The sequence below is a fragment of the Chenopodium quinoa genome, unplaced genomic scaffold (assembly GCF_001683475.1).
Source record: "Chenopodium quinoa cultivar QQ74 unplaced genomic scaffold, ASM168347v1, whole genome shotgun sequence".
In the NCBI taxonomy this organism is placed as follows: domain Eukaryota; kingdom Viridiplantae; phylum Streptophyta; class Magnoliopsida; order Caryophyllales; family Amaranthaceae; genus Chenopodium; species Chenopodium quinoa.
In genome coordinates, this window is record NW_018745188.1 from 192346 (window position 1) to 208437 (window position 16092).

At 37.7% G+C, this 16092-nt stretch overlaps 1 protein-coding gene across 1 annotated transcript; it reads left to right on the forward strand.

Moving 5' to 3' along the window:
* The first annotated feature begins 14817 nt into the window (after nt 1–14817).
* LOC110710896 lies at nt 14818–15660 on the forward strand. The gene has a single exon (XM_021889240.1). It carries the CDS (start codon nt 14818–14820, stop codon nt 15658–15660), a length of 843 nt encoding a protein of 280 aa, XP_021744932.1.
* Nucleotides 15661–16092: the final 432 nt, after the last annotated feature.

Below are 16092 nucleotides of genomic sequence, written 5' to 3' on the forward strand. Positions count from 1 at the left end.
GGAAGTGAAGTTAGGAGGGTTTCCTCCACATCTCTACTGGTAGCGCCCTCATGATACACTTTCAATCGTTGGCCATTTACCTTAAACTCTTCACCCTTGTCATTGACCAACTCTACTGAACCAAATTTGTTCACCCTTGTGATAGTGAAGGGACCGGACCACCTAGACTTCTAATTTCCTGGGAAAATCTTTAATCTAGAATTGAAGAGAAGAACCTTATCACCCGGTGCAAACTCTCTTGGAAAGATCCTCTTGTCATGCCACTTCTTGGTCTTCTCCTTGTAGATTCGCGCATTATCGTATGCCGACAATCTAAACTCATCTAACTCATTGAGTTGGAGGAGTCTTCTCTTACCTGCGACCTTAGAATCCATGTTAAGATCTTTGATTGCCCAAAAAGCTTTGTACTCCAACTCCACGGGAAGATGACATGTCTTACTATAAACTAATCTATAAGGTGAAGTACCAATTGGTGTCTTGAATGTCGTTCGGTATGCCCAAAGTGTGTCATCAGGCTTCATACTCCAATCTTTCCTTGACTTGGCTACTACCTTTTCTAGAATCGCCTTGATTTCCCTATTAGAGACCTCAACTTGATCACTAGTTTGAGGGTGGTAATTAAGCCCGGTTCTATGATATACATCATACTTCTTAAGGAGGTTATCCAATTGTCTTTCATGGAAGTGAGTACCTCCATCACTAATAATAGCCCGTGGAACACCAAACCTCAGAAATATGATCTTTTTCAAGAGCTTGATGACTACCTTGGCATCGTTTGTTGGTGAAGATATGGCCTAGACCCACTTGGACACATATTCGACGGCTACGAGTATGTAGCAATTCCCATTGGAAGATGGGAACGGCCCCATATAATCAATACCCCAAACATCAAATATTCACGAGTAGAAAAAAAGCATTAGGCACCCCCCATATGGCACCGGTTCAGCCTAAACCGGTGCCAAAAACCGGGCTAGAATTGGGCGGCTTTTTACCAAAAGAGAAAAGGCACCGGTTCAGCCTGAACCGGTGCCAAAAATCAAAACCTTTCAAACCGGTACCATATTCAAAACAAAAAAACCGCGTCTTTTCATTCCTCTTTTCTTCCTCTCTTTCTCTTTCCTTCCCTTCCCTTCATTCGTATTCACCCCTTAGCTTCTTTGTCGTGCCTCCACCTTTTCCCTCCACTACAGCCGCCACCTTCACCGGCGCTTTCAGGTGTCGAAAACCACCGCCATGAATCTCCCTACCCTACCCTGCCCTCCACCACCTTTCTCTGTGCGAAACAAACAACAGCTGCAGCGCGCACCGCCTCCACCTCCACCAGCGTGCACTGCCTCCACCTCCACCAGCGCGCACCGCCTCCACCTCCACCAGCGCGCACCGCCTCCTCCACCAGCGAGGGTCTTTTCATGAACAAACAAACAACAACAGCTGCAGCGCGCACTGCCTCCACCTCCACCAGCGTGCACCGCCTCCACCTCCACCAGCGCGCACCGCCTCCACCTCCACCAGCGCGCACCGCCTCCTCACCGCAAGGGTCTTCTTCCACTTCCAACTAATTTATGGTAAGTTCATCTTTTCAATTTAATGGGTTCATCTTATTTTATTTAGATTAAAATTGTGCTTAGATTGTATTTGAAATGCAAAGAAAATTAATGGGTTCATCTTATTTTAGATTAAATTGTGCTACATTATTGGGATTAAAATTGTATGTTTGTGCTACATTGTTGGCTGTGAAATTTGTTTATGATGCCTTGTTTTGGGGAGTTTTGTTTTTGATAATTGAATCAGTTTAAGGATTTATTATTGAATTTTGTGGCTTGGATTCGATTTCAGCTGAATTCTGGCAAAGTTCTTGCTGTTGGACCTGGCTTTCGTGACAAGACAGGGAATCATATTCATGTTGCTGTCAAAGAAAGGGATACCGTGAATACGGAGGAACTACAGTGAAGCTTGGTGAAAAAGAGTGAGTTTATTTTTCTCCATGCACTTTTCTTTTTGTTCCAGATGGTGATTTCTTAGTCAAATTATTGTGATTGAATGCTTTGACTCTTGATCATCGATTGAATATATTAGTAATTTTGCATTACCTTGTTCCTTAGTCGAGTTTTTGTATGTTTTAATGTTTATATTAGTGACCTTGCTTCTAATTAGTTGTGAATAAATTAGAAAATTGTGAATAAATTAGAGAATTGTGATTACATTATAGATTTGTGAATAATCTAGGGAATTGTGATTAAATTAGAGAATTGTGCATAAATTAGAGAAATAGTGATATTGCCACTTAATTAGTTGTGAATAAATTAGAGAATTGTGAATACATTAGAGATTTGTGAATATATTAGAGAATTAGTGACGTTGCTAATTTATGTTTTTTTAATATATAGGTACATATGTGAATTGAAGCAAGAGTTTAATTAGCTTGAGGACTACATATTGAGCTCAAGTGGGTAGTTGCTATATTGGTATGACTACTAAACTGTACTTAGCTATATTTCTTTCTATTCATCCATTTAATAAAAGTTTATTCATGAAATTGCAACTTGTGTATTGTTTAATTGCAAATAAATACAACAATATATAGAATACTTGAATTGCATCATCATATGCCTAGATACCCGTTCAAGGCTTTCTCATTAGGAGAAAGTCTTGAATAGTCCCCGGTTGGGACTGTTCTTGAATGTGTACTCTCACTTAGGTGGTGAATGTATGTTTTCTTTTCGATTTTAAGGAACATCTCGGCTTACCATTTCCTCACTATGTTCTCTAGGTACATATGTGGGTAATTAATTATCTACATCGTGTACTTGGAGAGCTAGGGGGAAATGCTGCCGGATTTTCCTTAAAATTGGAAAGTTCACATACATTCACTAGTTAGAGTAGACATTCAAGGATGGGTTAGGTTGGAGTGATAAGGACCCTTTGGAAACATGCATTTTTTCACTATATGAATGGTATATTCACGTTTTGTACTTGAATTTGATTTACATAAAATATGTAGCTCTTACACATTATAATTATAAGGTGCTATATATATGTTTAGAGACAATTTACTAAACGGAGAAGGATCGTGGTTGGATGTATGGTAGACGCGATACATTGGAATTTTGGAATGGGGTTCAAGAGTTTTGCGAGAGGGCTTTAGCTTATCAACGCACACTGAGAGGCAAAAGTAAATATATATAGCAACCTATAGTGATGATTATTGCTAATAATAACTAATTTAGTAATCATGCGACTAATCAAATTTGATTGTATTTTTTTATACTACAGTGTTATGAAGAAGCTACATTGTCGTGCTCCAAAAGGTCCAACATGGAAGACACCGTTGGTAATTTACATGATATTATTGTGATTATCTTGAAAATCTATGGTAGTAAATATTTGCTCATTTCCTTTGCATGTTTCACTGATGTGATTTGTTTGTCATATGCTAGTGCGCACAACAAGAGAATGGACTTGATTGTGCTTTGTATGTGATGAGATTCATGGTTGACATTGTGACTCATTGTACGGACACTCAACAGCTTGATGAGGTAAGTCCTAAAACTTCTTGAAATGCTATATTGATGTGATTTCACGCCTTAGACACTTAATATTACCCAACAATGGCATGTTATGAGAAACAAAAAAGCTATTTCACAAGAAAGGTAGAAAATGGGCTGAATAGAAGTCATATGGGCCATGTTAGGGCCATTTTGTGTTAATATGCTCTTTTGATGTGTTTTCTTTCCTTATACACATATAACTAGATAATATTGACATGTTATGAGATAAATAAAGTTCATTTAATAAGAAATGTAGGAAATGGGCAAAGTAAGGTCATATAGGCCATATTCGGGCCATTTTGGGTAAAAACCGTCATAAACCTTAATAAAATGCTCTCCAATACAATTTTAGGGCTTACACACATACAACTATCCAATATTGAAATGTTATGAGAAAGAAATAGTTCATTTGATAAGTAATGTAGTAAATAAGCTATATAGAAGTCGTATAGGTAATATTTGATAAAATACATATTTTTTGCCTAATTAATTATTTTTAAAATAATGTTTTTGTATTTCAAATTTTGCAAGGTCCAAAAGGATGGTCCGTTGACAATCAAGGAGCTTTATGAAGTTCGTGACATGTTGGCGTCTTTCATTACCTTCAACATGTAAATGGCATGCATTGTAATTGTAAATTATTTATGTTAACTTTTGAACTATATATAACTTACTATTCATTATATATGTGTACTAACTATTATTTGTAAGCAACTTTTTTTTTTTTTTTTTTTTTTTTTGTATTGCGTTTGGGAATATTTATATCTATATATATATAATTGAATTCTTGTATCTAATATTATTTTTGTATATAATAATTAATAACATTATTATTAGTTATTATAATAATATAATTATTAATTATTACTTTTAATATAATTGCTAGAATTACAGGGTATTATTATTGCAGGTTTTTTTAAAAAAATATTATTGCACGATGGAAAAAAAACGAAAAAAAAAAATTATACAAAAGGCACCGGTTAGGCAGGAAACGGTGCCTAAACTATCCACCACCCAAAAAAAAATGGCGGGAGAGCAGTATTAGGCACCGGTTAACCGGTGCCTTTTAAACCCTATGGCACCGGTTTTGAACTGGTGCCAAATAGGGGGTTTTTGGCACCCCTCAAATAGGCAGCAGTTCAAACCGGTGCCTCAGACCGGGTTTGAACCGCTGCCTAATGCGTTTTTTCTACTAGTGATTTCTACTTCAAGAATCCCGGTTTGGGGCATCTCATGCCTCCGCGAAATGTTGCCAGTCTTCTAGCAAGAGTCACAAGCCTGCACAAAAGTGTTATCATCCTTAAACATAGTGGGCCAATAGAAGCCTGACTCATTAATCTTAGCCACCATTTTAGTGGGGCCATGATGTCCTCCATAAGGTGAAGTATGACAACTGGTAAGAACGCCATGAACTTCCCATTCAGGAACACACCTGCGAAATAATCCATCTGCACAGTCACGAAATAAAAAAGGATCATCCCAAAAATAATGTTTAACATCAGAAAGAAATTTCTTTTTCGGTTGGTAGGACAAGTCAGGAGGTAGAGTACCACCCATAAATAATTAGCAAAGTCCGCATACCAAGGGTGTTTCTCTACAACTGCATACAAGTTGTCATTAAGGAATGAATCATCTATAGGAAAAGAACCCTTACCCTCATCATACTTGATTCGTGACAAGTGGTCTGTCACTACGTTCTCTGCTCCCTTTTTATCTTTTATTTTAATGTTGAAGTTTTGGAGCAGAAGAACCCATCGGAGTAGCCCTGTCTTTGATTCCGCCTTAGCTATCAAGTACTTCAATGCTGCATGGTCAGTAAAAACAATGACTTTAGAACAAACAAGATATGATCTAAATTTTTTCTAAAGCATAGATAACAACAAGAAACTCCTTTTCCGTAGTGGCATAGTTGACTTGAGCTTCATCCAAGGCTTTGCTTGTATAATAAATAGCATGCAAAACCTTGTTCTTTCTCTGTCCGAGCACGGCTCCTAGCGCAATGTCACTTGCATCACACGTGATCTTGAAAAGAAGATTTCCAACCGAAAATGCAAAAAACAAAAAATTTCCCATTATTTTTGTCATGAGACGAGTGGAGGGTACCGACTTTCTCCCTAAAAAGAAAGACGTGAAAAATGAAATTTTATTTTCAAACTTCCCTCGATAAAAATTTTGAAAAAGTTTTTGGACTTGCCGAAAATAAAATAATGAAAAAGGGAAGAAGTTTTGAACTTCCTCCTTGAGCCAGATGAAATGAATCGTATGGATTGAATTGCTTGTCCTGAAAATAATGTATGCATGATGAATGTTCTTAGGCCAGGAGGCTAAGGACAATTACATCATGTGACACGATAGATGAATGAACTTAAGTCATGGAGTTAAGCGTCATATATGGTGTAAAGAAGCGATCTTGAACGTCACTTAGGTCTGGAAGCTAAGCACGTATATAGAAGAAGTGATTATGAACGTTGCTTAGGTAAAGGAGCTAAGAACGATATGCGTTGTATTATTACAAATCATTGATATAGAAATGTTACTCAGCACATTATGGGATGCATGAAACAATGAACATTGCTCAGGTCAAGAAGCTAAGCAAGTATACAACGTTTCTTCTGATGAATGTTGTCTTGAAAGATGATGAAGCATGCGCGGTAGGGAAACAAGATTTCATGATAAAGGGTTCCTAAGGGAAAGATGATATGGATATGTATGTGTGAAAGAAGTGTGTGAAAGTGATACTAAGGTGAGGCTGCAAAGGTTATGGTGATGGAAATATATGTGTGAAGAGTCAAAGATGATGACTCTTTAGGCTGGGTAAGCTAACGTGATTTGGGTTCAAGCCCCCAAGTCTAGCTCTAAATGGGTAGGGATATAGAGATAAGCACAGGATATTCTTTGACTCGATCATGCATAGTTATGAATATGAATGTGGCCGCAGCTCAATGTGAGGTTGCCTACGTATCCGTTAGGAATTAGGCTAAACGTAGCTCTAACCGAACTTTGCACAAGTGTGTGTACACCTCAAAGAGGTCTTTCAAGGGTTGTAATGTGGTTAAGCTGAAAGTTTAAGGAAGAAAGGGGTAAAAGGCTCAAGACCAGAGAGAAGCCCCCAAGATATGCAATTATGTATTAGACTTTGCAAGTTTTATTTTCAACTTTTTTTTTAGCCAAATTGTAGGCAATCTCAAATCATGCGATCCATCACTCACTTAGCATTCATGTTTCTCAGGCACAGTACCAAGCACTCGATGAGAGACGCAATTTGAGACTTGTTCATATCAGAGACATTGGAACACTTGCCTTTAGACATTGTTTTTTTTTTTTTTTTTTTGTACTTATTCTTTTCCCTTTTTTTTTTTTGAATTTGAACTTGCTTTCTGGCTGTTACACAAATTGCACACCTTTCCATCCCTGGGTTAAGTGAATGTGGGTTGAATAAATAAGGTCAATCGTTAGACGAGGATCAAAGTGGTTGACGAAGAAATGGATATGTGATTAAATGGTTAATAGGGAATGACAGGGTTCCAAAGGTGCCTCAAGTCATTGGTGTACCTTGTGTTTAGTTCGGAATTTTTTTTTTATTTTTGCCTATTACGTGATCGAATGTAAGAAAGAGATGCTCATTTTGGAAGAAGGTAAGAAATGTGACACATAGACACATGGATAAGGATAACCTATGCTAGACTTTTAGGGGGAAGGGTTTGAAACAAAAGAAGAAGAAAACATGAAATCTTAGTGAGAAGCTTGCATTGTGCTTCATCTTCATGGTTGTTTATGCGTAACTTCTTGCCTCCTGGTGAGGAAAAAATTTTTGTGTTGTTGATGCTTTGATTGGAAGGAAAGAAGGAAGGAGTGACGTTCCCCTTATTCTTCCAACTATTGCCTAGTTATTTTAGACTCAAGTACTGTGAAAGGAAGAACTCACTTAATGCATTCACTCAATACTCGGATTGAAAAGGAAGCGTGTATGAAACGATTTTGAAAAATGATGGAAAATACTCCACTCATTCCTATTACTACGGAAAACGATGCATGCATGGTCCTAGTATACGATCATAAACAATATAGTGCATTACTAGAAGACAAAGTGTGTGCAATGACTAAACATGTGTGATTAGGTAAGTTTATTAAGACTCATGGTATGATCCCAAGGCTAGACATGAGGACGTTGTGAAAAAAAAGGACCTAATGACCAAATAGCACGGAAGACTTAAAGACAAACTAACTTGATTAATTTTGTCCAATTTTAATGTTTATGCTATTTACTATCTAGGTGAAAACGGTCCATTGGCAATCTTTAGTCATAAATAAGATCAACCGCAGTCAAAGAGAAAGAACATATGTTAAGGTTAGCACAAAAATCGATCACAAGAAACTAGGAAGAGGACTAGAATTCTAGAAGAGTTAGGACTTAAGGGTATATAAAAAAAATAAAAAAATAAAAATCTATAATTCTACGTTATATGAGTTGACACGGATTAAGATATTTGGCTAATACTAGCTTGACACGAAAAGATATAAAAAAAAATTAAAAAAAAAAAAAAAAGAAAGTTGACGCTAAGAAGATACCTAAACTGGACAGGCTGTAGTATATCGGTTATTACTTTTGATATGTGACTCTGATTAGGACAAAACTAATTTCAAATGAAACATAAAACTCTGGGCTACAGATCCATATTTTGCACGACACGTAACTCTTTCTAGAACTCCGGATATGGCCAAAACAAGTTGACTCTTGTGCAGGATACGAGAATAAAAATCCGGGTTAACTCAATTTAAAAAAAAATAAAATCTATGACTCGACTCCAAAAAAAATAAAAAGGGTTTGACAAGAGAAAAAAAAATAATTAAATAAATAAAAATTCACATATAAGCATATTGTCACGCATGATGCAATGAAGTTCACAACCTAAAGTCAAGTTCTATGTTCGACTATGGTCAAGCTTTTGGGTGTCAAAAGGTACCATGAATAAGAGTTTGGACGCGTTAGCAAGGCAGCCTCCCTTGAGGGTGTATGCCAACGGGCGGCTCTGCGAGTTCGTGATGAAATCGAACTCAACTCCATGGTTTGGGTGGATTTAAAAACTCGGATGAACCCTTATTGCCATGAGCGTTTTCGGGTTGATAAAGCATAAATCCCCCGGACTAGCCACATACGTAGAACACGTACTATTGTGGCAAAAAAGGTAAGCTAAAATGCATATGCATATGTGACAATGCCAATTAAATTGCAGGAATACAATTCAAGAATCTTTCAAGTCTCATCCACTCATCTCAATTAAATACCGAACACTCAAATCGATAAATAACCAATAATCCTCCCCAGTGAGTCGCCAAATTGTAGGCGTCACTCGAAGTGCGCCTACGTTAAAGCATGTGTGAATATTCTTGGTACTCATAGGAAGTGGGAATTGACATTATACGATTAGGGACAAGGAAAGTAGGGAGCATCCAACAAGTTTTTAAGGAACTTGTAAACTGTGCACGGATCATAAAAGGCAACCACGAATAAGAGACAACGAAGGCAACAACGATTGACCCGTGAAGGTTACACCCCATTCATAAACCATGATATTACTAACTCCATATGGTTCGGAACCACAAAAAGATGATCGGGGATGATGGTACGAAGTGAGTCATGGAGTCACATTCGCCCGTATTGGCCTCTACTCGATTCTTATAGTGAAAAGTGATTCCTGCGATCTCAAAGGCATACAAACAAAATATTCAATTTATTTCAAACTATTATTAAGCTAAATTATTTGAATATTAATGCAACATATAATTCTAAAATATTTGTGATCACTTTAATTAAAAACATGATTAAAAAGGATCCTAAACCGGTTGTCCAAATTATCTTATTAGGCGTGATTTTCAATTACATATTCCCTTTAATATGCAATATGGTGATCATTATAACAATAGAATAAACATTAATATTGGAAGCAATTTAACAATATATAATAGCGTTATTCAAATAAAATAATAAATAAATCTAATCATGATACTAGCAACAAGAATAAAAATAAGAGTAATTAAGTGATTAATTACTCACTTTCCGCGCTTCTTTGAATTGCTACATCATGAATAAACTGTTAGTAACTTCAATAAAAAATATAAATTAAATGAAAATTAAATTAAATAAATGTAGATTTGATTTGGTCCAAACCCTCAAACAATTATACCTTTCACGCCTTGGTTAAATTATAGAATTTCAGGTATTGTATGGACTCCTTGGAGTGCTTAGGGGAAGGAATGAAAGAATAAGGAGGCTAGTGTTTAGGCTAAAGAGGGAGAAGAGAATGATTTTTTGACCAAGCTTGTTGATGATTGAAAAAAGGGGTGATATGAACTCTATTTATAGAGAACAAAGAAGGGTTGAAAAAACAAGATAAGATCCGAATTAAATCGGAATAAAACTCGATAGATAGCAATTTTTGCGGTTTTTGTTTTTATCATATCTTTTGATCCAGAAATTAGAATAAGATGAATAAGATATGGTTGGAAAGATGTTGCAGTTTTCTTTCTAACCCAGTTAGAATCAGATTAAAATATTTTGTATAACAAAAGATATATCCAAAATAGTGAGACGGTGTCAGTTTTGGATAGAATTTGACGTTTTATTCATATCTTTTCCGTTATAGCTCGGAATTGATATTATAATATATCATTGGAAATATAATTTCAAGGGATATCCAACCATATAAAATTTTAATAAAAAAATATGAGGCGAGAAAATAATATCTGTCTATCTTTGAACGTCTTTCAATTCGAATAGAAATAGGATTTTCAAAAAGAAAAGTTGTATTCAATTTCAAACTCTTTAATCTTATCTTTTTAAAAATGATAATTAAGATATTTTAGAAACTTATAGAAGCTTCTAAGTAATCCTAATTGGTTTAGGAATTGGATTAAATAATTTGGACCCTCCACATGATCATTGGGCCGTAGGTAAGATGGGCTTAGGTTCGGTTTGGGCTCAGTTTAGTATTTTGGCCATAACTTATTCGTTACAACTCAGATTTGGGCTTATAATATATCGTTGGAAAACTCTTTTAAAGCCCCATCCAAATATTCAATAATTGTACCCATATTATAGACCAAAATAAATTGGATTAAACGTTTTTATAAAAAGGACAAGAAATGAATGATTTTAAAAGACACGAAATGAATTATTTTGGGTTTAAAGGCATGAAAAGAGGAAAATAAGTTATGATTTGGCAAAATGGGCTAAAATTTGGGTTGGTTTATGAAATGGAAATATGGACTTAAGCACTCCAAGATTAAATACTCAACCCGACTAATAATGGTGGTGAAAGGTTGTTTATCATCGGGTTTGGTTTGGGGAGACATTTTTAGGTGTCTACACAAAGACATTCGCCAATCGACTCTGGCGGCGGCTTTCAAGGATGATGAAACCACCCGAGAGCAGCAGGTGCGCATCTTTGTGCTTATCTTGCTGTTAGGGACGTTTTCCCCTAACAAGGGTAGTAGAGTGCTGCTTTACTACCTACATGCGGTCCGTGATCTTCACTTGATCGGGACTTATGATTGGGCCAGCTTGGCCTATGCTGACTTCGTTCGAGCGTTACGAGACTCGTGTCGACAGCGGTCCTTCACGAGAAACGTCGCTATGTCCGGATTCTGGAGAGTCGTAGAGGTAACTTGTTATTTGGCATGATTTTAGGGTACTTTTGAACCTTGTTTTCGTTATTAATCAACATCAAAGTTCATTTTTTATCCTATTTTTATGCAAATTTTGTACCATCCATGCTTCACCGGTTGTTTGTATTTTTGATGTAATGTAGCTATTTTTAGCACTATGGACATGATCAAGCATGAGTGAGCAAGGACAAGGGCAAGCTTGGTTGATAGAGCCATGGAGGAAGAAGGAGGAATGCCTTAAAGGGAAATGAAAAGCTTTTGGAGAACCTTGAAAGGTCGTTTGCGTAAGCGTCAACTTCAACCAACCATAACTTTTGATCTTATCAACCTTTTGAAGCGATTCAAATTGGAGATTAAAGTTCGTCTCAAGAGCTTTCCAACGACTAGTCACAAGTCCATTTCTGACAAGAAACGTAGAAGTTACAGCTTCCCAAAGTTAAGCAGTCTAGGCAGGGCATCCTGCACGGACGTGCAAGATGATAGCACGTCCATGCAAGTCTGCACGTCCGTGCCAAAAGCTGCACGTCCGTGCAGACCTTGGAAGAAGCTTCTGCCTCCATTTTGGCCCTCCTGCACGTCCGTGCCAAACTTGGCACGACCGTGCTTAGCCTTGCACGTCCGTGCCAAATCTGGCACGTCCGTGCAGACCTGCAGTCGAACTCCTTCCTTGTTTTCTCCGTCCTTTTTATTTAGGGGTCATATAAATACCCCTTTTGAGCTCATTTGTACGGGGATGCAGTTTTTTAGAGCTTTCCTCTTAGTTTGTAGTCTTAGAACATTAAATTCTCAAATCATTAGTTAGTTCTCAATTATTAGCTTGGAAACATTCAAATTCAATCATTGTGGAAGACAAAATCCACCATTGTTGCTCACTTTGAAGCTTCACAGTAACCATTTCTTACTCATCTTTTCTACTTCTCTTTACTTTGTTGTTGATTATTTGCTAGTTCTTGCATGTTTTGGATTGTTAATTAGCTTAATCCTTAGTTTGAACTTGTTCATGAATTGCTTGAAATCTTTAATTGCTTTACCCCCATGGATTGTGAGTAGTCTAAATTCTAGGGTTTGGGCAAAACGCTCAATGTAGTCACTAATTACTTGTTGCATGTGCTAATTTGGTTGTTGTGGGATGTTAATTAGTTGAGCTTAAGTGGTTTAATTGCTTAGTTCTTGTATATGGCCATTGCTAGAACTATTTATCCAAGCTTTCTCAACGAAGGATCGAGAGATGAACTTGAGTTAGCTCCCTTATGCTTGATTGACCCGAAATGCCATGAGAATAGGGATTACCGGTCAAGGGAATGTTTATGTCATCGTAATTATGCTTTAACACTTGTTTTATGCTATGTAACCACGAGAGTAGGTTGTATTCATGATTCAAGTAATCCCTCTAGCTTGAGAGAGTAGTTGGGTGGTTTAGATGACTTCCCCTAATTTATCCCATTAATTTACCTTGATTGTTGCATGCTAATTGTGATTTGTGATGAAATTGAGTGGTATAACCCAAGCCCTAGATTCCTCTTAATATTGTTAATCTCCTCTTAGCTTTAGTTGAATTGAATTAGAAGAAGTTACTCAAAACCAACCCAATTTAGAATTCATTTAGCTTATTTAAACGGTAGTACTCGGTGGTTGATTCAACGCCTCTCTTGGGTTCGACCCTTTCTTACCCTTACTATTGTTAGTGAGACTAAGATAGGAAATATTATCTTTGGTAGGCTTGACGACGACCTATCAAATTTTGGCGCCGTTGCCGGGGAGGCAAAGTCACATTGAATGTATTATTGTTGAATGAGACTAGATGTGTGTATATGTATAGTAGTTTTCTTACCTTAATTTTTGTTTATGTGTGTTTAACTTGCGATAGTCATTGCTAACGTTTTTCTTAGCTTTGTTTGACTTTGCATGACACGAAAGAGTAAGCAATCACCGCTTATTCCCGTTGATCCAGAGCTAAATAGGACTTTGAGAAACGTGAGGAGACTCTTGCAAGGCACACCCGAGTTTTCCATTGTATATTCGGATTCAGATCCGGAAGAGGTTTTTGGAGCTAACGAAGAAGATAACATGGGAGAGAATCCTCCTCAACCATTGTTAAGAGACTATGACCACCCCAACGCATTCCAACTTTGGAGTGGCATACGTCTTCCCACCACGAATGCAAACAACTTTGAGCTTTCACCTCAACTCATCCGCATGATTCAAAGCGATCAATTTGGGGGTAGTCCTTATGAGTGTCCTTTTGCTCATTTGGAAAACTTTCTTGAATTGTGTACAACTATCAAGCAAAACAACATTTCGGAAGAGTTTATTCGGATGCACATGTTTCAATTCTCCCTTCGAGACAAAGGAATGCATTGGTTGAGAGCGGTTGAAGAGGGATCGTTGAGTACTTGGGATGAGGTGACTAGAGCTTTTCTTGGGAAGTATTGCCCTCCCGAGAAAACCGCTGAATTAAGACGGAAGATCACAAACTTCAACCAAGAGGTTGATGAAACTTTGAGTGAACCATGGGAGCGGTTCAAAGATTATACTAGAGCATGCCCTCACCACGGTTTCACCTCATGGATCATAGTGCAAAGCTTATATGATGGTCTTACTCCTACCTCAAGGGCCAACCTTGATTCGGGAGCCGGAGGTAGCCTTAAAAAGCTATCGGTTGACGAGGCCTACAAAATGATTGAGGAAGTGGCTAAGCATTATGCTTATGGAGGTGATAAAAGGCAAGGTCAACCCAAGAAGGGCGGTAAGCATGATCTTGAAACAATAGATCTTATTGCTTCAAAGGTTTATATGTTAGCTCGAAAGCTAGATCAAGTGAACAATGTGCCCGGTAGCTCCTCCCCACAAGTCATGTCTTGTGAGACTTGTGGAGGAAATGACCACTTGGTATCCTATTGCAACACTACAACGGAGCATGTGGCTTCACTTGGTAGGAATGATCCTTACTCCCAAACTTTTAACCAAGGTTGGAAACAACATCCAAATTTTGGGTGGAAACAACCCAATCAAGCTCCCCCTACTCAAAACAATTACAACCAAGCTCCTCCTTACAATCAACCCCCTCCACAATAACAAGCTCCCTATCGCCACCCCAATCAAAGAGACAATGTCCAACAAAGACCCCAATACAATCAAGCCCCTCCTCCTCCAAAATCCAACATTGAATCCGTTTTGGAAACCTTCATGACCCAACAAATCAAGATCAATGGGGAAGTTAGTAGCTCAATTCAACAACTCCAAGCACACAACAAGATGATTGAAAGTCAAATTGTCTCAAATTGCACAACAAGTTGGGTGCACCTCTAACCCCGGTGGTCAATTTCCAAGCACAACGGTAATGAATCCAAAAGAGCAAGCGAAATCAATCACCTTGATTATGGAAGGGGGGTATGAAACTCCAATTATGAGAGAAAATGTTGCCAAAAAGGGAGATGAGGGAGATAGTTGGGTAGATGAAAGTGAGTTTGAAAATGAAGTGAGTGAGGAGGTGAGAGGAAGGTCAAAAATGAGTGATGAGGGTGCCTCAAAGAGAGATGAGGGATAAGTGAAGAGTCAAGCTCCATTGAGAGCGTATGAGCCTCATATTCCATTCCCTAATATAATGATAGAGAAGAAGCTAAATGAGAAACTTTCTAAGTTCCTTGATGAAATGGAAGGACTTCAATCAAACATTCCACTTCTCCAAGCTTTGTCTCAAATGCCTACATATGCAAAGTTTTTGAAAAATATTCTTTCTAACAAGAGTAGGCTTGAGGAGAGTGATTCTATCTCTCTTCCAACGGAGATAAGTGTTATTCCTCAAAATGAGCTTCCCGAGAAGTTTGGTGACCCCGGTAGTTTTGCTATACCGGTTAAGGTTGGAGATCTTGAATCAACAAATTCTTTGTGTGATCTTGGGGCTAGTGTTAGCCTTATGCCTCTCTCTATGGCAAAAAGATTAAATCTTGGGGAGATTATCCCCACCAAAATGTCAATCGAACTAGCCGACCACTCGGTTAAAGTCCCATTGGGAGTCTTGAAGGACATCCCAATTCAAGTGGGGAAGGTTCTTGTGCCTTGTGATTTTGTAATCATGGAGATGGATGAGGATTTAAAAATTCCTCATATATTGGGTAGGCCCTTTTTGAAAACCGCGGGTGTTAATATTGACATGAAACAAGGGCGACTTACCTTACATGTTGGGCATGAAAGAATCTCTTTCTCATTTCCGGAAACGTTGAATGACCCCATGGTTAAACAAGTTCATCGGGTTGATGTTTTGGTTAATATTTTGAAAGAAGACATGGAGGAGTCACAAGATGAATCGACTCATGCTCCGGAGGTGAAAAAGCAAGAGAGGGCCAAGAAGAAAAAGAAAAACAAGATCAAGTTGATAGACAAGATGTTTGGTTGCATTTCTAGTGATGATAGCAATGTGATTATTTTGCCTAAGGAAAATGGCTAGTGTGTGGGAACAATGAGATGGGTTAAAAAGGTGTGCCTTGACCCTCCCTAATTTTGGATAGCGCAATGTCGTCAAGCTAGTGACGTTAAAGAAGCGCTTCCGGGAGGAAACCCGAATATTTTTGTAGTGGATTAACTTAAAAAAAAGAAAAGAAAAAAAAAAAGAAAAAACAAAAGAAGAAAAAAAAAACAGCACAAAGTGCATGTCTTCCAACAAGAACCAACAAGAACAAAGGTACAAGGAGGTTCAAGCGTCGAAGAAGACCCGATCCTTGAGTTAGTCTTCTTTCTCCTTTTTTTTATGAGCTTTTATTGCTTAACATTGAGGACAATGTTTATGATAACTTGGGGGGAGTCATTTGCATGCCTTCTTGACATGTTGGTTTGTTTGGTTGCGTTTGTTTTGGTTGTTTCATTTCCCTAATATCCAAGG

Bases quoted from the DNA above. Each gene is read 5' to 3' on its own strand.
- LOC110710896 (XM_021889240.1), top strand. From the start codon at position 14,818: ATGATAGAGAAGAAGCTAAATGAGAAACTTTCTAAGTTCCTTGATGAA.